The 26,536-nt window shown below is 41.4% G+C and overlaps 1 protein-coding gene across 2 annotated transcripts in view; it reads right to left on the bottom strand.

Annotated features, from left to right (window-relative positions):
• Positions 1-18,644: 18,644 nt before the first annotated feature.
• Positions 18,645-26,536, bottom strand: part of LOC144685874 (protein FAM13B-like) — a 176,334-nt gene continuing 168,442 nt past the window's right edge. For both annotated transcript variants that reach the window (XM_078550870.1, XM_078550871.1), the window contains 2 exons: positions 25,292-25,393; positions 18,645-20,681 (listed from right to left, as the gene is read on the bottom strand). In XM_078550870.1, coding sequence (XP_078406996.1) covers positions 20,558-20,681; positions 25,292-25,393 — 226 coding nt within the window. In that variant the 3' untranslated portion in view covers positions 18,645-20,557. The remainder of the gene's footprint in view (positions 20,682-25,291; positions 25,394-26,536) is intronic.

Here is a 26,536-nt window from a genome sequence, read left to right as displayed (position 1 = left end):
CAGGAAAAACAGATCGTACATCCAGCCAAACTGGCAGTCTGGCACCCAACAAAGCAAGCTTTTTTTTTAAAAAAAAAGACCTGAATGTAGAGCAGGGAGGAAGGGGAATAGTTCACCTCCCCCCCTTGCCCCCACCCCCCACACATATTCAATGTCTGGCCTCAGCAAGCCACCACTCATCTTCATCCACCACCACCACACCCACCCACCCACTGATCCCAACTCTGATTATGGCTGGCTCCTGCCCTGTGTAACTCTCCCCACCCCCAGTTCACCACAACATCAGTTCTGGCCACCCCCTAGTTCATTTAACTGAGGGCCTCTGTGACACAAGTAGCAGTCTGATCTCCAACTGTGCTTCTCCTGTGAGCTTGAGACCCAATCTTGGGGGTGCCTTGGGCATTACCATTCAGGTTCAGGGATCGTTTCCTGCGCTTCCCCATCCAAAGATGGTCGTGCCTGAATTTATTATTTATTCATAAATGCTGCCTGATTTTCTCATTCATTTCAGATTTCTAGCAACTGCAGTATTTTATATTTTGTTCTACTGATTTACCAGGTTAACAGAATGCTCCCCAAAACAGACATAAAAAAAAGTACAATTCAACCATATCTCAGGCGTGTGTTTCTTGTATGTCATTCACAAGATTGATATGGTCAAATGTTTGTCTAATACTATCTCAATTATTTTAAAAAATCATATTTAGTTACACAGTGGTATCTTAAACTTTTATGATTCCACTCCAAATTACATTCTTTGCAAACTTTCTGATGTAAGTTCTATATTTGACATTCACTTGTTGTCCTATTTAAACTCAAGTAATATTCCACATTCACCTCAGTTTAATAGAATTAACTAATTCATGAGGTTTCATTGCAGGGTGATGGGTGTGGCGGTGGCAAAGAGGGCCGGAGGACCTCTGGACCAGAAGACCGGCTAATGCTCTGGGGACAAGGGTTCAAATCCTACCATGGCAGCTGGTGAAATTTAAAATTCAGTTACTAAATCTGGAGTTAAAAGCTAGTCTAATGATGACTATGAAACCTGTATTAATTATGGTTTTGTCTGAACGTGTTGTATACCTTTAAGAAGAATGTTATAAAGGAAGATCACATGATCTTGCATAACTAATAGAAGAGTAGCGCGGGCTACCTCTGTAGTCAGTAGTTAGTAGTCAGTAGCATGGAGATAGGGTTTGATGTGAAAGCACATGAGTAGCTGCTGAGTATCTTTGTAAATAAACAGAATGTGTTCCACCTAGGAAGTGTCTGCTGATCAACTCTATTTACAGTACCAACTCAGCCATCCCAAAATAAGCATGCAACTGAGATCAACAAGTCCCAACAAAACCATTGTCGATTGTCATAAAAACCTTTCTGGTTCACTAATGCCCTTTAAGGAAGGAAATCTGCCATCCTTACCTGGTGTGGCCTACATGTGACTCTAGACCCACAGCAAAATGGTTGGTTCCTAACTGCCCTCTAAAATGGCCTAGCGAGCTACTCAGTTATATCAAACTGCTACAAAGCCTAAAACAAATGAAACCGGATGGACCACCCGGCATCAACCTTGGCACTGGAAACAATAACAGCACACCCAGCCTCGGAGAGTTTGTGCCAAAATTGGGAGAGCTGTCTCACAGACTAGTCATGCAACAACCTGACAGTCATACTCACGGAATCATATCGCCCAGACAATGTGCCAGACACCACCATCACCACCCTTGGGTATGTCCTGTCCCTCCAACAGGGCAAACTCACCAGAGGTGACAGCACAATGGTAGACAGTTGGGAGGGAGTTATCCTGGAAGACTCAGGGCATCAGGTCAAACAGGGACAAGGAAACTTCTTGCTGGTTATCACTTAACATCCCCCACTGAACTGATGAATCAGTACTCCATGTTAAACACCGCTTGAGGGTGGCAAGGGCACAAAATGGGTGGTGGACTTCAACGTCCATCACCAATAGTGGCTCAGAAGCATCACTGCTGACCGAGCTGGCAAAGTCCTGAAAGACATAGCTGCTAGGCTGGGTCTGTGGAAGGTGGTGAAGGAGGCAACAAGAGGGAAAAACTTACTTGACCTCATCCTCACCGATCTATCTGCCGCAGATACATCTATCCATGAAAACAGTGACCGCCCCACAGTCCTCGTGGAGACTAAGTCCCATCTTCACGTTGAGGAAATCTCCATCGTGTTGTGTGGCACTACCACCGTGCTAAATGGGATAGATTTTGAACAGATCTAGCAACTCAAGACTGGGCATCCATGAGGCGCTGTGGGCCATCAGCAGCAGCAGAATTGTTCTCAACCACAACCTCATGGCCCAGCAAAACCCCCACTCTACCATTACCATCGAGCCAGAGGATCAACCCTGGTTCAAGAGTGCAGTAGGGCATGCCAGGAACAGCACCAGGCATACCTAAAAATGAGGTGTCAACTTGGTGAAGCTATAACACAGGACTACTTGCATGTTAAACAGCAGAAGCAGCATGCGATATACAGAGCTAAGCGATCCCACAACCAACAGATCAGATCTAAGCTCTGCAATCCTGCCACATGCAGTCACGAATGGTGGTGGATAATTGAACAATTCACTGAAGGAGGAGGCTCCACAAATATCCCCATCCTCAATGATGGGGGAGCCTGGCACATCAATGCAATAGAGAACGCAGAAGCATTTGCTACATTCTTCAGCCAGAAGTGCTGAGTGGATGATCCACCTCAGCCTCCCAGATGCCAGTCTTCAGCCAATTCAATTCAATGCACGTGATATCAAGAAATGGCTGAAGGCACTGGATACTGCAAAGGCTATGGGCCCTGACAATATTCCATCAATATTACTGAAGACCTGTGCTCCAGAACTAGCTGCATCTCTAGCTAAGCCATTGCAGTACAGTTACAACACTGGCAACTACTCAGGAATGTGGAAAATTGCCTAGGTGTGTCCTGTCCATAAAAAGTAGGACAAATTCACCCCAGCCAATTACCGCCCCAACAACCTACTCTCAATCATCAGCAAAGTAATGGGAATTTTGCTATCAGTGCTATCAAGCAGCATTTGCTTAGCAATAACCTGCTCACTGACACCCAGTTTGGGTTCCACCAGGGCCACTCAGCTCCTGACCTGATTACAACCTTGGTCCAAACATGGACAAAAAAGCTGAACTCTCGAGCTGAGGTGAAAGTGACTGCCCTTGACTGAATGTGGCATCAAGGAGCCCTAGCAAAACTGAAGTCATTGGGAATCAGGGAGACATTCTCCACTAGTTTCAGTCCTACCTAGCACAAACTAAGATGGTTGTGGTTGTTGAAAGTTAATCATTTCAGTTCTGAGACATTGCAGCAGGAGTTCCTGAGAGTAGTGTTCTAGGCCCAACCATTTTCAGCTGTTTCATCAATGACCTTCCCTCCATCATAAGGTCAGTAGTAGGGATGTTCGCAGTTGATGGCACAATGCTCAGCACCATTCATGACTCCTAAGATGCTGAAGCAGTTAGTGTCCTTTGCAGCAAGACCTGGACAATATCCAGACTTGGGCTGATAAGTGGCAAGTTACATTCACACCACACAAGTGCCAGACAATGACCATCCCTAACAAGAGAGAATCTAACCATCCCCCCTTGACACTCAATGGCATTACCATCTCTGAATGCCCCACTATCAAAATCATGGGGGTTACCATTGACCAGAAACTGAACTGGACCAGCCATATAAATACTGTGGTTACAAGAGCAGGGCAGAGTCTGGGAATTCTGCAGACAGTAACCCACCTCCTAACTTCCCAAGGCCTGTCCATCAACTACAAGGCACAAGCAAGAGTATGACTGGTGAGTACAGCTTCAACAACACTCAATAAGCTCGATACCATCCAGGACAAAGCAGCCCGCTTGATTGGCACCCCATACACCACCTTAAACATTCAGTCCCTCCATCACTGATGCACAGTGGCAGCAGTTTGCATCATCTACAAGATGCACTGCAGCAACTCACCAAGGCTCCTTAGACAGTACTTTCCAAAGCCACAACCTCTACCACCTAGAAGGATAAGGGCAGTAGATGCATGGGAACACCACCACCTGCAAGTTCTCTTCCAAGTCACACCATCCTGACTTGAAACTATATCGCCGTTCCTTCACTGTTGCTGGGTCAAAATACTGGAATTCCCTTCCTAACAACAATGTGGGTGTTCCTACACCACATGGACTGCAGAAGTTCAAGGCAGCAGCATACCACCACCTTCTCAAGGGCAATGAGCGCTGGGCAATAAATGCTGATCTAGCCAATGGCACTCACATCCCATGAACAAATGGGAAAAAAAAATATGCATCCTTTCAAGATGAGTAGTCGTGGCTCCTCCGTCTTTGTTTACAGTTTAGTTTTCCGAAGCTCTGATCACTTTTGGCTTTTTTCTTTGATGCTCCCAAGACTTATTTGGTGACTAGAAATGTACAGAATATTTAATGTAATCCAGAGCATTGTATAGTTTAGGCATCACTTGCCCCAAATTTTAATGCAAAAGGCATTCAATACTGAAAATGGTTTAGCTGCACTGTTTCATTTCAGTGACAGTTACAGAAAAGTTATAGCTCATATAATAAAGAGGACATTAGCAGCATGCAGGCAAAATTGGCTGAGTGACTGGAAACAGAGTAATGATCAAAGGATGTTTTTCGGGCTGGAGGAAGGTTTGTACTGGAGTTCCCCAGGTATCACTACTGGGACCCTTGTTTTTCCTGATATATATTAATGATCAGGAAACAATTCCAAAGTTTACAAATGATACAAAACTTGGAAGCATTGTAAACTGTGAGGAGGACAGTATAGAACTTCAAAAGGACACAGGCAAGTTGGTGGAATGGGCGGATGGGTGGCAGCTGAAGTTCAATGCAGAGAAATATGAAGTGACTCATTTTGGTAGGAAGAACATGGAGAGACTGCATAAAATAAAGGGTACTACTCTAAAGAGGGTGCAAGAGCAGAGGGACCTGGGTGTAAATGTGCATAAGTCATTGAAGGTGGCAGGACTGGTTGAGAGAGCAGTTAAAGCATACAGTATCCTAGGCTTTATTAATAAGTGCATAGAGTACAAGAGCAGAGGTTATTTTGAACTTGTATAAGACACTAGTTAGACCTTAGCTGGAGTATTGCATCCAGTTCTGGGTGCCGCATTTTAGGAAGGATGTGAAGACATTGTAGAGTGCAGAAGAGGTTTACGAGAATGAAGTTTCTCATCCCTGGAACCAGTTATAAATATAGATTGGAGAAATTGGGACTCTTTTCCATGGAGAAAAGAAGGCTGAGAGGAGTTTTGATAGAAGTATTCAAAATCATGAGGGGCTTGGACAGAGTAGACAGGGGAAACTCTTCCCACTTGCGAAAGGATTGAAAATGAAAAGGCACAGATTTAAAGTAATTGGCAAAAGAAGCAAAAGCTGCACGATGAAAGAAAAAACACTTTCAACAACGAGTGGTTAGGGTCTGGAATGCACTGCCTGAGTGAGGCAGGTTCAGTTGAGGCATTCAAGGGGGAATTATGATTATTTTAAAAGGAACAATCTGCAGGATTTCAGGGAGAAGGAAGGAGAATAGCATTAGGTGAAATGCTCATTCGGAGAGCCAGTGCAGACACGATGAGCCGAAAGGCCTCCTTCAGTGCTGTAACAATTCTGAGCTTAGCATTTTATTTGCTGTTAATGTGTCCTTTTGGATTAGAACAACATTAAGTGCCAAGTCTACCAATACTTTTAAAATCTCAATTTCACCCATTACTATTGAAACCATCTATTTTCAAAGCGAGAACACAATGTGCAATGTATAAAAAAACACTATTTGATTGATGGTCAAAATTGTACAAAGTCTAAGTATATGTTATTTCATGCTTTCTCTGCATCTAGCAAGACCTGAACAGTATCCCGGCTTAAACTGAAAAGTGATAAGTAACATTCACGTTACTTAACATGTAATGATCATCTCCAACAAGAGAACTTAACCTAGCAAAAGTTGAGGCAGTGTCACTATGGCATAGGTGCTGGCCATTCAGCCCATTGAGTCCATGCCAGCACTCTGTAGAGAAATCCAGTCAGTTCCATTACTCTGCTCTATCCACGCAGCCCTGAAAGTTTATATCCCTCAAATGCCCATCCAATTTCCTTTTGAAATCATTGATGGTCTCCACCTCTACTACCCTTATAGGCAGGAGTTCCAGGTAATTACCATTCACTGCATCAAAAATGTTCTTCCCCGCCATATACATTTCCCAAAACCTTAAATCTGTTTATGCTAGTCCCTGCACCATCAGCTAATGGGAATGGTTTTTTTCTTGTCTACCTTATTGAAATATGTCATATGCTTGTACATATCAGATCTTCCATTAACTTCCTTTGCTCCAAGGAGAACCACCCCAGCTTCTCCAACCTAATCTTGTAGCTAAATTACCTCATCCCTGGAACCATTCTGGTAAATCTCCTCTGCATCCTCTCTCAAGGACCTTCACGTCCTTCTTGAAGTATGGTGACCTGAATTGGATGCAACGTGCCAGTTTTGTCTTAACCAAGGCTTTATAAGGGTTCAGCATAACTTCCCTACTTTTGCACTGTTATAATCCTGTTAAGAACTACTAATATTTAAAGAAATCAGGTGACAGAACTACATCACAAGATTTCACATTTTAAAAAAAATTGTATACAAAAAGAAATTAAACATAGCAAGCACCACTAACTTAGCACTATAGCTTATAAAGACGTATTCTATAAACTCAGTTCTACTTTTTGCTCCCCACCACCCCACCAAGAATTCCCTTATCTTAGAGTTCTTGAAGGTTCATTCACTTTCTCTGGGACTAAACCAAAGGTATATCACAGCTCTCGGGGATTCACTCTGATTTCTCTTCAAGGTGTTCCAGCTATTCTCCAAGGTACAAGATTTCATTTGGGAGGTGGGGGGGGGGGGGCGGTTTCTATTAGCTTTTAGCTAAGTGACCCTCAAACATTCCTTTAAAACCTCATGATTCTAGATTCCACAGCTCAAGCATGAGTCTCTCTGTGACTCCAGCACAGTGGCTTAAACATCAGAAAACATCCTTGGTTTCCAATAGCCCACTGCTTTGGTTTCAAACTGCAACCAAGCTGATTACTTCCAGAACCCCACTGCAATAAAGTTAATTGCCTTCCATTGAGCGAATTACTGTATATTCCTTCCTTTAGCCTCATCTTCCAGTTGTTTTTCCCCCTCACCAACTTTGCCTTACACCAAATACCATCTCCCAATTGCAGGCTGTGTCATAGATCAAGCATTTACTCTACTTCAGGTATAGGTCTGGTTTTAGCCCTCTACTTGCAAGGAACTACAAGCTACATAAGATCCATTGCTGACAGCCCCTTAGCTGCTTCCCAAATACCAACCAATCTTACCTACTGGCTACAAACGAAATGAATTCAGAGATAAATTCAAAACAAAAAATATCACTAAGCTCCATTCCATAGCAATGTGACACACATGGCCTGCTCCCAAGCAGAAATCCTTTTAATTCCAAAGCTTTCCTTTATTCTGAGAAACTACATGAATAACATATTTTACTGGAATAACTGCATGTCTCCAGTTCTTTAGCCAAGTAATCCATCTTCCATTTCATCACTCTCACCCGGTAAACAAGTTATCTTTTGAATTGGAATTATCTTAAGTCTGTGTGGCTTGTCAGCCTTTAGATGTTTACCAGGGTTTCCCTCGGCCCACAATACTTACATTTAATCTCTAATTTCTAAGGCTAAAGGGCTATTCCACTAAAACATATGAACTATGTCATTAGGTATATGTATCAGTGCTCAATAGCTCTATTTATGAAGTCCTAAGATCCCATATGCTTTGCTAACTGCTCTCTTAATATGTCCCAACAGCTTAAAAACTATGCCCTGGTCCCTCTGTTCCTGCACATTCTTTAGACCTGTGCCATTAAGTGTGTATTGCCTCTCTTTCTGCCAAAATACGTCATCTCTGACTTCATTATTAAATTCCATCTGCCACCTGTCTGTCAATTCTACCAGCCTATATCCAGTTGCAGTCGAATGGTATCATCCTCACTGTTTGCCACACCTCCATGTTTGGCATCATTGACAAATTTTGAAACTTTACTCTGAATTCCAATATCAAATTCTTTTATATCAAAAAAAAGTGGTCCTAGCACTGAACCTTGGGGAACACTACTGCCTACCATCCTCCAGTCTGAAGAACAACTAATTACTCGCTGTTTTCTGTCCTTTAGCCAATTTTTTATCCAAGTTGACACTGACCTTTCTATTCCATGAGTCTCAATTTTGTTATCCAGCCTTTTGTGGTACTTTGTCAAATGCTTTCTTAAAATCCATATAGACAACATCCACTACATTCCCCTCAATCTTCTCTGTTACTTCATTAAAAAATTCAATTAGATTAGTCAAACAACTCTGCCTTGACAGGTCTATGCTGTCTCTCAATGAACTCAAATCTCTCCAAATTTCCCCGATCGTTTCTAAAACCTTACCCAGCACTGATGTTAAATTGACTCACCTGTAATTACTTGGAATGTCCTTACATTCTTTCTTGAACAAGGATGTCACATGCCACTTTCCTCTGGTGTGTCCGATTACCTAGGGAAGTCCTTTTGCTATCTCCACTCCTACCTCCCTTTGCAACTTAAGAGGCAAATCATCCTAATCAGTTGACTTATCCACTATTAAGTAGAGCTAGCCTTTCCAGTACATCTTGCCCATCAATTTTCAGCCCATCCTTTACCTCAACCATTTCTGCTTCTAACAATATTTTAACAGCATCCTCTTCTTCAGTAAACACTGATACAAAGTATTCAAAGTATTCTGCTCTTGTCCTATGCCTTAAAGCAAAAAAAATCATCCCTTTTGCCCCCAATAGAATCCACTCCACCTGTTACAACCTGCCTACTATTTACATGTTGGTCGAAGATTTTTGAGTTCCCCATTATGTTAACTACCATTGTAAGGAACATTTTTTTATTTTTGTTGGACAGTTGTAAAGAACATATATTTTTACTTTCTGTTGGACTGTGGTAAAATTACAACGGCTGCAGTTGAAAGACATGTCCACTGGAAGAGGATGAGATATACATACTGTTGCAGTCCTGGAACAGAGTCCATGAAAGGCAGGAAGGTTCCTGAAAGGGGTCCTGGACCAAGGGAGCCCTCTGACAACAGCATTTTAATTGGCTCCTAATCAGGTGACCAGGTTTTGAGAGAGTGCAGCAAAATAGCTCCAGCCTGAAAGGAACAAGACCTAAAACCTTCTCCTGTGTGTGGAAGATTCCAGTAATTCCACAATAATAGCTCTTTTTTTTTTTTCTCCTCATATTTCTATAACCTGCTCTCACTCTGAAAACCCCTGTCAAGAGGCAAAGGGGAAAACCACTGTTAGAGACATTGAAAAGCAAGTGTTCAACCAGTGAACTAAATACTGAAAGTGCTGGAAGACCACCTTGTGTCATCAACAAGAACTGAAAGGAATTTGGAAGGCATTGACCAAAATCAACCCATCGAATTCTGTACTCTGGAATTGGTGCTATTGAACTGTTTTATCCTGCCCTTAAAATCCATGTTTTGTGTGTCTTGTGCGCGTGTATATAGGGGTTTAAGAAGGTGGTAGAGTTTAAGTTATAGTGTTAGAAGTTAACAGTTCATATTTCTTTCTTTTGCCACCAGTTAAAAACAATTTGTTCAATAAACAATTATTTACTTAAGTTTACAAACCTGGTGCTCATATTCTATTAACCTAAATTAAACAGTTAGGTAGAATTAGGGCAAACTGGTGGTTTGATCAAACTTTTCACATTTGTCGCAGCTCGGGAAACAGTGGGGCTTGATATTACAGCGCATTATACCCAGTGAGTCGTGGCAAAGTTTGGGGGCTTGTCTGGGATATTTTGGAACAAAGGACAATTACAGTTTGGGTGTAGATTTAGTAAGTAATAAAACCTAAAAGGAAACAGGTACGTACTTTCAAAAATAAGATGGCTCTGGAAACTGCTAAAACCTTCCTGCAAGTGGAAGAGATGTCCCTGACAGTTTTACAAGGGATCCCAAAAGCCAGGTTAATCGAATTGGCAAGTAAAGGAAGAGCAGGATTGCCTGCTTAAACTAGGAGGGCAGAGATAATCAAAGAGATGGCACAGCATTTGAAATTGGAAGGAATACCCGAGAGACAGAGTTCTTCAAGGGGTGGTTCATTGGAATGGGCACAAATTCAGTTGCAGATAAAAAAATTGGAACTAGAGGCAGCAGAAAAAGGAAAGGAAACAAAAAGAGCATTTCAAATGGAACAGGCATTAAAGCAGGAGGGAAAGAAAACAAGGGAATTCAAAATGGTAAGGTTAGAAAAGGAGGAAAGAGAAAAAGAGAAAGACAGAGATTCCAGCTTAGAATGCTGGCAGTTAAAAAAGAGACACCAGGAGGTGAGGCAGGGCTCATGTCCAGATCAGAACCCAGTGGTGCGGTGTTTAAATTTGTACAAGCTCTTCCAAAATTTGAAGAAAGAGATGTTGAAGCATTCTTTATTTCATTTGAGAAGATAGGTAAACAGATGAATTGGCCAAAGGAAAACTGGACATTGCCCATGTAGAGCAAATTGACAGGTAGAGCACTGCAAATTTATACCTCACTGTCAGAGGAGATTTCTAGGATTATGATGTGGTGAAAAAGGACATTTGAGTGCATGAGTTGGTCTTTGAAGCATATAGATAAAAGTTTTGAAATTTAAGGGAACAGTCTGGACAAACTTACATTGAATTTGAAAGGCTTAAGCAAAAGTTTTGACAGGTGGATATGAGCATTAGGAGTTGAAACTACCTATGATGTTCTCAGAGAGGCCATTCTCTTGGAAGAATTTAAAAAGTCCCTACCTTCTATAATAAGAACCCATGTGGAGGACCAAAGGGTTGCAACTGCTAGACAGGCAGCAGTAACGGCTGACGATTATGAGCTGATCCGTGAAACTGCACCTTTTATCCATTACCCCCATAAATGTGAAAATGTTAGAAAGTGGGAGAGTGAAAGGAAGGCAAGTAGCCAGGGTAAAGAATGGATAGCTGGGAACACCTCAAGATCGCCTCCCTGGATCAGGAAGGAAGTTACTGAGGGTTGAGGTGAAATTCGAAGGCCTAAGTGTTTCCACTGTAATAAAGTGGGACACATTTGTTCAGAATGTTGGAAGTTGCGAGGGAAATCAATGGGACTTATTGGGGTGCGTAAGAGCGAGCCTGAAAAGGGGACTCAAAAAGAAAATGCCACTGATCAAATTGTAGCTTTAACTACAAATAAGAGTCTGGAGGTAAACACTGCTGTGAATGCAGGTGAAGTGAATAAGGTAGATGAGAGATATAAAGGGTTTTTGTCTAAAGGGAAAATAACCCCCTTTTCATCAAATTATACAGCTAAACCCATAACTATATTAAGGGACACAGGAACTACTCAAGCTTTTTTGCTGGAGAAGGACCTAGTTTTCCTTCCAGAGAGTTCAACGAAAGCTAAAGTATTGGTAAACGGGATAAAGGGAGAGTATATCCTGGTTCCATTGTACAAAAGTGCAATTGGAATGTGATTTGTTGTCTGGATCAGTGATTGTAGGTATGGTTAAGAAATTACCCATCGATGGAATTGATTTACTCCTGGGGAATGATTTGTCAGGAGTGAAGGTTATAGCTTCGCCCATAATTACAGAAAGTCCGAGAGAGGCTAAAGAGAGAGCAGTTACAAGGACAAGTTCCTGGTACTTTTCCATCGTGTGTGATAACCAGAGCAATAACTAAACAAAGTCCATCACCAGAGGTCAACGTAATACCATGAGCACATGTTACAGTAGCCAAAACTTTAAGGATGACAATAATTCAAAGGAAGTGTTTGGCAGGTCTTCATTGGATCAGTTTTCTGAGCCTCAATCAGAGTTAAACAAGTTAGCACAGTCAGCTCACACTGAAGGAGCGGAAAGAGTTCCGAAGTGTTATTAGCTTAAAAAGGGAGTTCTGATGAGGAAGTGGAGACACCCTCACAGGCCTGCGGATGAGGAATGGGCGGTTGTTCATCAGCTAGTGTACCGCCCAAATATTGTAAGGAGATATTGCGAGTAGCACATGAAATTCTTATGGCAGGACATGTAGGAATACAGAAAGCCCAAGTATTGATAAACGGCATTTTACCTGGTCAAGACTTCATATGAACATAGTGCAATTTTGCAAAACGTGCCATATACGTCAGGTGGTAGGTAAACCTCAACATGTAATCAAGCCAGCACCTTTAATACCCATACCAGTTTTTGAAGAACCGTTCAATCAGGTATTAGTAGATTGTGTAGGGCCATTACCTAAAACAAAAGCAGGAGCATGTAAAGTAACACAAGAGCAGACTAATGGAAAAGAGTTTGAGGAACAAGTCGTCAAAATCCAGCACACATGGCCCAGAGCAGAGTAACAGTAAAAAGGCGAAATCCAGAAGTAGAGATCCATAAACAGAGTAAAAGCAAAGAGAGCAAAATGGGCCAAATCGAAATCTAAAAGTTGAGAGTGAAGTAAAAGCAGAGAGCGAGAAAAAAGGACCAAATCAAAATCTAGAAGCCGAGATAGAGAACAGAGTAAAGACAAAGATAGAGGGAAAAGGGACAAATCTAGAAGTAAAGATAGCATAAAAGAAAAAGTAAAGAAAGAGAAAAACATGCGAACTCAAGGAGAGAGACAGGGAACAAAAACAAAGAAAACTGGGTTAAATCCAGTAGTAATGATGTGGAACAGGGCAAAAGTAATGATCAAGAAAAAAAGAGCAAAATCCAAAAGCAAGGAGTAGGGAAGGTACTTTTCTAAGAAACTAAATCAATATCAGAGGAAGTACTTTAGTGGAAAAAGAAACTCTAGCATTGTTGTCGCTTCAACGCTTTGACGTTTATGTCCGACGCGATAACAAAGAAACACTAATTTACACCATAATCTGCTGACGTTCATTGAAAAGTTTAAAACTCAAAATGCGAGACTGTTTAGATGGAGTCTATTGTTTCAAACATTCAGAGTAAAGATTGTTCACATTGCCGGTAAAGATAATGTGATCATGGATGCATTGCCCCGGGTGTAAAATACTAAAATAATTTAAAGGGGTAAGAATTCCCAAAGATTGTATAAGGGGAAGGATGAATGAAAGTAAGTCTCATGTTTTGTTTTCATGTGTCACATACCTTGTGATGAAACGCATTTTTGAAATGGCGTTTCATCTCTTTTAAGGGTGGAGGCATGTAAGGAACATATCTTATTATTTTCTGTTGGACAGTGGTAAAATTACAATGGCTGCAGTTGAAAGACAGTTGAAACAGGATGAGATATATATACAATATTGCAGACCTGGAACAGTGTGCCATGAAAGACAGGATGGTGCTGGAAAGGGGTCCTGGACCTAGGGAGCTGTCTGACAACAGCATTTTAATTGGCTTCTGACCAGGTTTTGTGCGAGTGCAGGAAAATAGCTCCTAGCCTGAAAGGAACAAGACCCAAAACCTCTTTCTCCTGTGTGTGGAAGATTCCAGTAATTCCACAATAATAGCTAGCTGCATTTTTTCCCCTCATATCTCTGTAACCTGCTCTCTCTCTCAAAACCTGTCAAGGGGCAAAGTGGAAAACCACTGTTAGAGACATTGAAAGTAAAGTTCTCAACCAGTGAACTAAATACTGAAAGTGCTGGAAGACCACCTCATGTCATCAACAAGAACTGAAAGAAATTTTGAAAGACATTGATCACAATCAACCCATCAAATCCTGTACTCCGGAACTGGCGCTATTGGACTGTTTTATCCCACCCTTAAAATCCATGTTTTGTGTGTCTTGTGTGTGTGTATAGGGATTTAAGGGGGTAGAGTTTAAGTTATAGTGTTAGAAGCTAGCAGTTCATTTTTCTTTCTTTTGCTACTAGTTAAAGACAATTTGTTCAATAAATAATTATTTACTTGTTAAGTTTACAAACCTGGTGCTCGTATTCTGTTAACCTAAACAGTTAGGTAGAATTGGGGCAATCTGGTGGTTTGATCAAACTTTTCACATTTGTCGTGGCTCGAGGAACAGTTGGGCTTGATATTACAGTGCACTATCCCCTGTGAGTCGTGACACCATTCTGTTCTCATTCTTTCTTTGCCAGGTTTATTTTCCTTTTCACGTCCCCTTTCAAATAATTATATTTGACCTGGTTCTCACTTGAAGAATTCACCTGACATGCATCATATATTTTTTTTTGTTTCATATTCTCCATCTCCCTCGTCGTCCAAGGACCCCTAGTTCTTTGAATGAGGAAGTTCAAGAATTAGTATTAGTAAATAAATAGTACTGGAAAAATTAATAGGGCTAAAAGTTGACAAATCCCCTGGACAGGTTGGCCTGCATCCTATGATTTTATGAGGTAGCTAGAGACATAGTGGGTATAATGGTATTGATCTTCCAGAATTCCCTAAATTCTAGAACAGTCAGCATCGATTGGAAGGGAATAAATGTAACTCCATTATTCAAAAGAGAGAGGGAAAAGAGAAAACAGGGAATGGCAGGCTAGTTAACCTGACATCAGTATAGGGAAAATACCAGATTGTATTATTAGGTATGCAGTAACAGGAGACTTCAAAAATCATGATTAGGCAGAGTCAATACAAATTTATTAAGAGGAAATGGTATTTGGCAAATATATTCAAATTTTATTTTAAGGTTGTAGGATAGGAGAGCCAAGGGTATAATGTATTTTAATTTCCAAAAAGCATTCAATCAGGTACCACACAAGAGGTTATTGCATAAAATTAGGGCTCTTGGGGATTGGGTGAAATATATTAGCATGGATTGAAAATTGGTTAATGGACAGAAACAAGAGTAAGAGAATAGGCAGTCATTTTCAGGTTAGCAGGCCATAAATAGTGTGGTTCTGCAATGATTGGTGCTTGGGCCTCAGCTATTTACAATTTACATCAATGACTTTGATGGGGGTGCAAGTGTAATGCATTCAAGTTTGCTGACAATGCAAAGTTAGTTGGGAAAGCTGTGAGGATGCAGCAAAGGGATATAGACAGGTTAAGTGAGTGGGGAGAAACATGGGAGGTGGAATATAATGTAGGGAAGTGCAAAGTTATCCACTTTGGAAGGGAAAATTGAAAAGCAGAATTTTTTTTTCAAATGGTAGAAAATGTTGGTATTCAGAGGGATTTGGGTGTTCTGTACACAAATCACAGCAAGCAAGAAAACAAATGGGATGTTAGGCTTTATCACAAAAGGCATTAAATAATGAGTAAAGCAGTCTTACTACAATGATGTAAGATCTTGGTGGGGCCACACCTGGGAGTACTGTATACAATCTGTCAGCTTACGGAAAAAAGAATATACTTGCCTTAGACGGAGTTCACTAGATCAATTCCTGGGAGGAGGGGATTGTCCTATGAGAACAGGGTGAGCAAATTAGGCCTATATTCCTTAGAATTTAGAAGAATGAGAGGCGACTTCATTGAAATATAAAATTCTTAAGGGACTTCACAGGGTAATGATGGGAAGACATTTACCTTGACTCCCCAAAATCTTCCCATCACTTACAAGATGCAAGTCAGGAAGGAGAGTGATGGAAGACTCCTTATTTGGCTGGATGGTTGCAACTGCATGGCTCAAGAAACCATGCATCACTCAGGGCAAATCAATTCACCTGTTTGGCACTTCAGCCACTAACCTAAATATCCAACACTACCACCAATGCACCAGGCACACTAATCGACAGGATGCACTGCAGTACCTTCCTAACAGTTTTTTTATTCATTTACAGGATGCAGGCATCGCTGGCTAGGCCAACATTTATTGCTCATCCCTAATTGCTCGAGAAGGTGATGGTGAACTGCATTCTTGAACCACTGCAGTCCATGTGGCGTAGGTACACCCACATTGCTGCTAGGGAGGGAGTTCCAGGATTTAGACCCAGCGACAGCGAAGGAACACCGATATATTTCCAAGTCAGGATGGTGAGTGGTTCGGAGGGGAACTTCTGGGTGGCGGTGGTCTGCTGCCCTGGTCCTTCTCGATGGTAGTGGTCATGGGTTTGGAAGGTGCTGCCTAAGGAGTCTTAGTGAGTTTCTGCAATGCATCTAGTAGATGGTACACACTGCTGCCACTGTTAGTCGGCGGTGGAGGGAGTGAATGTTTGTGGATGGGGTACCAATCAAGCAGGCTTCTTTGTCCTAGATGGTGTCAAGCTTCTCAAGCTGCACTCATCCAGGTAAGTGGAGAGTGTTCCATTACACTCCTGACTTGTGCCTTGGAGATGGTGGACAGGCTTTGGGGAGTCAGGAGGTGAGTTACTTGATGCAGGATTCCCAGCCTCAGACCTGCTCTTGTAGCCACAGTATTTATATGGCTAGTCCAATTCAGTTTCTGGTCAATGGTAACCTCCAGGATGTTGATAGTAGGGGATTCAGTGATGGCAATGCCATTGAATGTCATGGGGCGATGGTTAGATTCTCTCTTGTTGGAGATGGTCATTGCCTGGCACTTCATGGCACAAATGTTACTTGCCACTTGTCCGCCCAAGCCTGGATATTGGCCAGGTCATGCTGCATTGGGCATGGACTGCTTCAGTATCTGAGAGTCATGAATGGTGCGGAACAATGTGGAATCATCAATGAACATCCTTACTTCTGACCTTGATGCAAGGAAGGTCATTGATGAAGCAGCTGAAGATGGTTGGGCCTAGGACACTATGCTGAGGAACTCCTGCAGTGATGTCCTGGAAATGAGATGATTGACCTCCAACAAACACAACCACCTTCCTTTGTGCTAGGTGTGACTCCAACCAGCGGAGAGTTTTCCTCCTGATTCCCATTGGCTTCGGCTTTGCTAGGGCGCCTTGATGCCACATTTGGTCAAATGCAATCGTGGTGTCACACTCACCTCACCTCTTGAGTTCAACTTTTTTGTCTGTGTTTGAACCAAGGCAGTAATGAGGTCAGAAACTGAGTGATCCTGGCAGAACCCAAACTAAGCGTCAGTGAACAGGTTATTGCTAAGCAAGTGCCACTTGATAGCCCTGTTGATGACCCCTTCCATTACCTCCACCATGCAGGACAAGAGCAGAAAGTGCATGGAAAAACCATTTCCTCCAAGTCACAACACCATCCTGACTTAGTTCTATATTGCCGTCCTTTCATCATCACTGGGTTGAATTCCTGGAACTCCTTGGTTCAAGAAGGCCCACCACTACCTTCTCATGGGCAAGTATGGATGGACACTAAATGCTAGCCTCATCTATATCCTGAGAATGAATAATACAAAATAAAAATGTTTAAAAATAATAATGTATTACGCCACACTGCCCCTGCCCCCCTCACCAGTGTCTTCACAGACCTGGCCGCAATAACTGAGCTCAAAAGTACATTCATTTTAAATGGTTAAAATTGGCAATAAAGGCCACTTTTTTAGTTAATAGAACTCAAAACTGGTTTGCCATTGAGTCAATCTGACGAGTTTTGTTGGCAGCATTAAGCACTCTGCTCAGTCAATTAAATAACCCAATGGTACAGCCAAACATCCACCACTAAAACTAGGTTTGTTGAAAAAGCCAGCACATAGCAATATGCACAACTCTGGAAACATTTTTTACATAATGGAAAAAATTAAGAAACATACTGCATCAGGAATGGAGAAACTTTTCAAAAACCCTATTCCATGGAACTTTTCAAGAAAGAAAAAACACAGCAGGCAACACGTATACCAGTTATCTCAATCCTAGAACTATATATTCACAATACCTCACCAAGAAATTGCTAGATTCATACACCACAGATTCTAACTTATCTGATCTTTTAGAGTCCTTGGCACATTCATTTAATGCTACCAGAATATCAGTACACATTCCCCTAGATTATATCAGACATATCTTTGCCACATAACTAGCTGATCACCCACTCACTTAATTGCCTTCAGGTGATCATTCATTTTGACATTCTGGTTTTAAGATCATAAGAAATAGACCCCTTAATAAAACCATGATGGAATTTCTACAACAACTCCATTTTCTTAACCTATCCCCATTTTCCCCAGAGTGCGCTGCAGATCAGAAAATGCATAAAATGCAGAGAGCCACTCTGCAGGCTGGGAAAATTTTATTCTGTTCATTAAGTAGCACAGCAAGTATGGCTCATGGCAGCTAAGACTGCATGCCCTCACATCGATTCCAGTTCAGCTGGTAAACTCAGCATCAGAATCTAAGACCAACAAGTTCCAAAACAGACGAAGGAACTTCACCAGTGAGGAACCACATTTCAGCCAGGAATCGGTTAAATCAAGCAAGCTTATTTTTAAAAAAAACTTTTGATAATTATTGACAATGCTTCGTGCATGCTGCTTAGTTACTGATGGGAAATTGAATTGTACAAATACAGAAAACATTTCCAGCAAAATAAAATCCATGTTGCCTGGTCTTCATTAACTATGGTAATATCCGATCTGTGATCTATAACACACAACACACTAGCACAAATGTACCAATTTCAGTGTTATGCTACTGGGAAAAAATTTGTGATAATGTGCTGTGGCTGAATGTTGTAGGTACTGCTATCGTTATCTGATAAACTGTGAATTCATTCAAGTAAATGCCAGACAAATGTAGGAAACGCTTTATTAAAGTAAATGACACAGCAAATATATTACGAAAACTAATTGATATATTAAACTTCCAAAATAAATAATCTACATGTAACATGCAATGTGGTAAATCCTACAGTTCACCATAACATGAAACTAAAAGTCCCAGGTTGGCAAAAAATGATGGCATATTATGAAGTTCTAGCCTTCCAGTTTTGTTACATGAAATTTGTTTATTCCAAGCAATAAAAGCTGCTTTAAACACCTAACATGTATCAGAATGTTATTCCATAGTCCAAATTTTAAATGTTATTGCTCTTATGATTTTTTTCCTACATACTCTATTAAAATCTAATTCATCCTCAAATTCATAAGCAATTTCTAAATGTGGATCAAGCAAGTTATCAATATGCAAGAGTGGATAAGATTGGTTAAAAATTTCAACATACCAAAATATGCAAATAAATACAGGTTTAAAAATCTAATTTCAACTGAAGTGTGGAAATGATACATTACTATCAAATGTACCACCATACAGCTATATATGCACACAAGAAAACACCTGAAAGTGCTGAGACCATGCATTTATTAAAGTCTTCATATTGGAATGCAGTAATATTGTAATTTTCAACAATGAATTGCCAACATACTACAGTGCCTAACCATTTTGCTGCATTTAGTTACACAAAGACAAACCCAATCATGTACAAAAATGTACACACTATCTTTCAATGGATATTTCTGACTAAGTTGCACCATTGTAGTCAACCTTAAATTTCTGCTTTCAATAAAGGGTCCTTGTGCTGTTTACATTCAGAGGTTTTGCAAGTATTACTTATTAAAATCATGCAAAAAATAAAATGTAGCTGCTTAAATTACACATACAGTAGGTGCATGCAATTGTATCACAGTTACAAATAGCATTATAAAGCAACACCCATCTTATTTGATTGACAAGGATACTCAAAAGGTTTTCATATTGTTTCCAAAAGAGTGTCTTAAAAAAACAAGATCACTGCACAGTAAATCTAACTCCTCATCCTGCTATTAAGCAGTCTTCAGCAGTAAAAAGTGGCACAAGTTATACTGAAAGCAGGTATTTAGCATTAAAACACATTCATAAATCAAACTCTGCCAAATATTTCAGTTTGCAGAAAAAAATCTCAAAATGTTAATACACTTAGTAAAAGTAACAGCTATTTAGTAAACATTTACTGTATATTAGTGCTTTCTGTACCATTGTGGACAGCAAACTACAGTAACAAACAACTTCAATCTATTATATACAGCAAATGTAACAGGTGTATAATACCTCAACTTTCTGGCTCAGACTCTGTCCACTTCACAAAATGGATAACTGATGGTTTAAGAGGAATTCTACTGAAAATTACTGCTCCGCCTTTCTGCTCTGTTCAGAGTAGCAATTCTTATGACAAATGCCAACTGAAGTCTAAACTGAAAATTTTGATTGAAAACTGAAATGAATAAATCAGCATTTTCTAGTTTTGTAATGCAGCAAGCACACATGGTAACAAATAAATATATCAATCCGCTTTTTGTAATCTGTCTTGAAATCTAGATGGATAGGTAAATGATTCTTTGTATTCTGTATTTCACCAACAGATAACTCAAAAAAACATTTAAGTACCCACAGTAAATATATTACTACTGTCAATTCCAGAACAAGATGCATCAACCTGACAAAGCATTAGGTCAGTACAGATTTAGTTACTCTGGAGCTATCTACCATTCACAGCAACCTTGGGGTACAGCCTTACCCTTTGCTCATTACTATGTAAGAAGCACCAGAGTAAAGTGCACAAATTGGCTTTAGGCAAGGGTTATGTTACAAAAGAGATAAGCACCAGTTCCATAAGATAAAGTGTTCAACGCATTGCTCTTGGTAAAGATAGTACTGATTAACATCAAACCAGCTTAAAGTGATTTTGCTGTGTCTTGTTTGCTAATAAGAACTTCCAAAAGCCTGACTCTGGCTTTTAAGCGTTTATACTCTCTGTATTCTTCAATCATTGGAGCACGATCTTCTTTCTGTACAATCCTAGAACATTTAACCAAATGAGAGTCAATTGTAATTTGTATGCCAATTTTGCCAATGCTAATTAATTAAACTAATATACAAAAATCTGTGCCCAGAAAGTGAACCAGGTAACAAACTGGTTTTTCATTATGCAAATTTGTAATGTATAAAACTAAAAAAGTTATCTATGCGACTGATCTAAATTTACACTGCACACTGGAGAGATAATGCATGTTGCAAATAAATGTGCCAAAGGTCACTTAATATTTCGACCAGTGTATATGTTAAAGACCAATTAGACCCTAACGTTGGTGCCAAAAAAAAGACCATCCACCAAACCCAAAACCATGGTGTGCTACAATATGCTCTAGAATGTTAATTATGTAGTAGATAACAGGTTCTATAGTAATCACATTCTGTAGCAGCATTCTAAAACAGTTTTGGTTCTGATCTCATGCAATTATTCTGGAAAAATATTAAAATTAAAAACCTATGGTTTTTATTACAATTGATGGTAGAGAAACATCAAGAATAATGAACACAAGATCTCCAAAGAGATTAGAGATTAACAGAGCACAACCACCGAGCCCCAAGTAGACACTACCAAAACAAATTCCCAGCAAAAGCAATTGAGGCAGAATCAACTAATTCCTTCAACAAGGAACCCAATTAATATTTAGTTAGTAACGGCATAAGACATTACACACAGGTACATACTGTGATAACTAAATAATTCTGTTGATGTTACAGGATGGATTTTTTCGGTTTCTGGCGGGGTGAGGGAGAAGGAACAGGAAGCACATGGTCTGTTCGCTCCCGCCCTTTCACCACAGCAAATCATGCATTGGCCAGCCAATTAATGGCCACCCAGCAGGAACGCCGGCCAATTAGCATTGGGAAGGGAGGCTCCACGCCAAATTGGGCGCATAGGGCGAGAGAGGGATTAGGCTGTGAACTGGAATCCGGTCATGGCCCCCTATTTAAAGGCACGCTGGCATTGGGTTGGTGGCAGCTTCAGTAGAACTCTACATTTGGTGACAGCACTCTTTGAAAAAAGCAACATCCATAGCTGACACTGAAGCATTGGAGCAGCAGCACATAAGTGTGTGTTTTTCCATTCTGGTGACTATTATGCCAGCAGTGTCAGGATCCTTATCAGGGAGGAAATAGCATCTCAGCACACTTGTCCCAATCCCCTTCTGAATAAGAAGTGTTCAGAGAATCATATTCTACCCTTTAACTCTGTCTCACAACGGCTGAAAGACCACCTATTTCCTGCACTTTCTGCTTTGAATCCTCAGCACCTCTTTCAGCTGTCAGGCTAAATGAAGTGGCACAGACCATGGACAGCCCAACAGTTTGATAACACCTTGCAAGTCCTCTTCCAGGCTGAGCGCGATTGGTGGGAGCTCCCCATGCCCAGGAATGGCAAGAGGAGACCTCCCCGCCAAACCAAAGAAACCTGGAAGGAGGTCAGAGGAGGTCGGCAGCCGTGGGATCATCTACAGTGCCTTAAGAAGCTGAATGACTTTTTACACTTGACAGGAAGTATTTAATCTTTTTTGTACAGACCTGTATGGATGCATGTGACGCACTTCAACTGTGGGGTTGTGTAGTGTCTGGGCCACATGCAGAATGGGGAATGAAGCATACATGCCACACTGCATGACACCAGGAATTCTGAACAGAGTCTGAAGTTAGTTTGCGTGAATCATTGTGAAGTGTTGGATGCGGAAAACCCACATGTTACACACACACACAAAACAGTATGATCTTTCCACAGAATGCCCATGATAATCTCCCTTTTCTTTGCAGAAGATGGCACACAATGCCCTGAAAGGTCACAGACTGGCAGAGGTGCACAAATCTGGCAATCTTGACTCATCTGGAGGTGGTGGTATTGGAGTTGGTACCATGAAGGGGCTGGTTTCAGGGTGATGAAATTCCATAGTTCTCTCCTGGAAAGACTTTGAAGTGGGAGTTGGGAAGGGTGCAGGGATAGAGCACTGATTGGAGTGACTGGCAGCTTGCTGCATTTGGAGGAACGTATGTTAGCTGTGTCTGTGTGTGTCTGTCTGTGCACGTGCATGCATGAAATGTGAATCTCTGAAGTCAGTTCAAATGATGATAGAACCCTACTTAATCCTGGTTTGATCCCCCCCTCCACAGTAAAACCCTGGCAATTACAGTCACCAGTCCTGAGGGACCCACATTAAGCTCTGAGGAGGAGGAGGCATTTTCAGAGTGTACCATCACATTCTCGTGCAACACCTAGCACCAACACAAGTACACGCATCTTGGTGAGTTTGTGTTCATCAACTCAAAGGGTGCAAACGCACATTCGCAGAAGCGGATGTTGGAGACTAAGATAGCACAGGCCTCTGGCACTCAGTGCTGGAGGCAAACTAGATGCTGAGCTCCAGGTTGATGACGAGCCTCTGGAGTCGATCATCAGATGCTGGATGTACAGCACAAGGTTTGTGGAGATGTGGCAGAGCTTCCAGAGGGTTGGCATGCCCTGGCATGGACAGTGAAGTCCATTCAGGCCATGAGTTCTACAATCTGGTTACTCTCAGGAAAGGAGGGACAAATTAGACCTCAGGACAGCAGTTGCTGTCCTGCTGTCGCCATAGGAGGTGCACCTTATAGGGTAGCCCCTCTGCCATTAAAACCAATGCATCTGTGCCACAGCAACAGAGAAGACTCCTGCCACTGTGCAAGAGAACCCCACCATGTTGGGGCCCTTACTGTCTCAGGTGACCAGTGGACTCCCAAAGTAATCCCAAGCAAAGGGGCATCATGTCAGCAGCCAGTCTCCAGCAGGCCTGGCAGTATGCGGGCAGTAGCACACATGGGTTCACAAAGGTGATTGTTTAGGCTTTTCTTGTTTGGAGATATGTTGATTACAATTTGTATAAACTGATGGTGTTGTGCACTTGCTGTTCTGCCTTCATTTGCGTTTCATGTGTGTGGCGTCCTGTTTTGGCTTTGGTTTAACTTACTGCTATCAAGGGAGTTTTTGCTCATGTGGGCTGTTCCGAACAAACTCATATTGTGCCTCACTGTTGGCACCTGCACAGCTAGTCCTGGTTTTGATACCTAGGAACATGCCTCTGTCCGTGGATTTGTCACCCAGATCATGAGCCAGCTCTTCAGCAGGTGTCCCTTGTCTCCAAGAAACCAACTCTTCAATGGCTCTGGTGGGCAGAACACCCTTCGTGTAAGGGTGTAAGAGTCGTGACTACTCCCTGGATAGCTGGCACACACTGCATTATCCTTCAAAGGTCACACACAAGTTGGGCATTGATGGAATGAAAATAATTGACAAATACCCCTGGCTGACCCAATGGAACCTTGATGGCCACATGTACAATCTATTACAGCTTGAACGTTGGAGAATCCAGATCTCCCGGTCTGACTAAAGTCATCTGTGGTGAAGGAGATTAAGTAACTTGCTTGCTTAAACAATGCATCCATCACTACCATTATGTAATGGTGAGCTGAAGCTTGAGATATGCCACAAAGGTCTCCGACTGGTGCCTGGAGTGACACCATGCACAAAACGTTCAAGACCACAGTCATGTTGAAAGCGACAGGCATAGGGTTGTCACAAACACAATTTGAAATTATCACCCCAGCTAGCAATTAACAAAGGAAGGTCACTGTCTCCCTGGAGAGAGACAGTCTGTGAAGACACTGACACTTAGACCTGAAGGTAATTCATTCTTTGCCTGTTGACATTTTGCGCAAGTTAGTGTCTTCTCCTACCACGTGGCTGTTGTTGTGTTTTGTTCTGGACCTTGTGCAGCAGGTCCCTCACCTGCCAGGATCGCAGGATGCACCAGTCCCTGGACAGCTGGCCTCCGCTGTCATCTCATTTTCTTTTTACTGGAGAAGCCTCCTCTACAGCACAATCCCCATGGGATCACCGAGCTCTGGTTCCTCTGTTGGAGTCCTCACCCTCCAGGAAGCCCCTTTCCCTCAGGGCTTCCTTCTCACTTTCTCATTTGTAATGACAGCCTAAGCAGTGAAGAAGTAAAGTCTACTAACAGCCAAATGCTGCCAGCTTCGGCAGTAGACTCTGCATATATATGCAGCCATGGTTTCATTTGCCACCTCCTCATGCCTGGCATAAATAACTCCCAACATTTTTTCTATGCAACCACCAAAAAATAGAGTGGGCAACATAAAATTGAAATCAATTGCCTCTTCAATGAGCTCAAGAGCTTGCTAACTGTTTTTTTGTCAAAATGATAGGCGGGCTTCAGATTTCAGCATCTGTTTGCCTTACGTATAATGGAAGGCTGGCAGAATGATGTCGGATATCAAACCCAACGTCATCACGCCATATTTTACTAAGCATGGGGGCGGGGGCGGTGTGGGTGGGTGGCCCACCTGATTTGCGGCTGTAAAAATCAGCCCTACACTTTCTTGTTTGAGCAGGGGAAGAAGCAGGGAAACTATGTAGCTTATGGAGGGCAAGTTAAAACTTTCCTTCAGGAAATCAAATGAATGAGAGACGACAGAGTATATGAAGTGCATTATAAGTGGAAGCAGTTATTGATGAATAAAAGTCTTTTTCTCAATCCATGTTCTTATGAATAAATTATGAAAGACCAACATGAACAAACCTTCCATTTTTTTGATAGAACTTTTCTTCAAACTCACGCAGTGTCTTACGTAATTTCTTCCTCTCATCTTTTGCTTTCCAGAGTTGTTCAAGCAGTTCTGGCCTTCATATATATAAAAAAAATCAGAAAATTTCTGAACTTAAAAATTTGTAATTAAATTTAGGAAGCTGGCAGAAAAGACATGCTCAAATATAATTTTAACAGCTGAAATGTGCCAGCTATCCACCTTAATAACCGATTTACCAATTTAAAAATACATACCCGATTCACATACAAATAAAACTGCTTTTGTGATAGAGACAGAAAATAACACTGGGGTAGAGTGTCCATTTTGGGTTCAATCAAAGATCCAGGCATAAATTGTGTCCAAAATTGCAGCCATCTTGAGAAGTGTTTATTTTCCCTCTAGAATTTCCACTCAAGCTCATTTACATAGCATTAAACACAAAATGTGCCATGAACCAGCACAATCAAGCAGAGTTTCAAACGCAATTTAAAAATTATGATCTGCTTTAAAAAATCCTCGATAGGTTTGTGGTGAAGCTTGATTAATATAACTGAAAATGGATTTAATCACAAAAAAAGCATTGCAGTCAGTGTCTAGTCCACTGTGAGCAACCCAATTTTAAACCATTGAAAATGTCTCAAAAATACAAAGAACCATTTGTTCGTTAGATCCGTTTTTTGGTAAATTTTTAAAACTTCATTCAAAAGCTTTCAAAATATGCTTGTGTGTGTACCTGCACCCAAAAGAACCAGCCACTCACCATCCGGACTTGGAAATATATCACCGTTCCTTTGCTGGGTCAAAATCCTGGAACTCCCTCCCTAACAGCACTGTGGGCGTACCTATACCACATGGACTGCAGCAGTTCAAGAAGGCAGCTCACTACCACCTTCTCTAGGGCAATTAGGGATGGGCAATAAATGCTCGCCTAGGCAGCAACACCCACATCCCATGAATGAATAAAAAAAATTTAGAGCCTCTTCAAAGGTCTGAGAATTAGCACAATTAGTGGAAACTCCCAATGATAATTAATTCATTGTGGGTGTGTGGCCAGTTTTGTGGATGGGTCTGTCTTCAAGGAGAATATTTTTTTAAAAACTAGCATAAAGATTGCAGAAATGGGATTTGATGCAATCTTTTGCATGGGTTGCACCAGCTGAGCAAATTGTAGCCAAACAGCAGAATTGAGTACTTATCACTATCCAGTCTTCACTATTCCAATATAGTCCCACTCTTCC

Source organism: Cetorhinus maximus, chromosome 10 (assembly GCF_964194155.1).
Source record: "Cetorhinus maximus chromosome 10, sCetMax3.hap1.1, whole genome shotgun sequence".
Lineage (NCBI taxonomy): Eukaryota > Metazoa > Chordata > Chondrichthyes > Lamniformes > Cetorhinidae > Cetorhinus > Cetorhinus maximus.
Note: the sequence above shows the minus strand (reverse complement) of the source record. Positions and strands in the feature narration are given on the sequence as shown.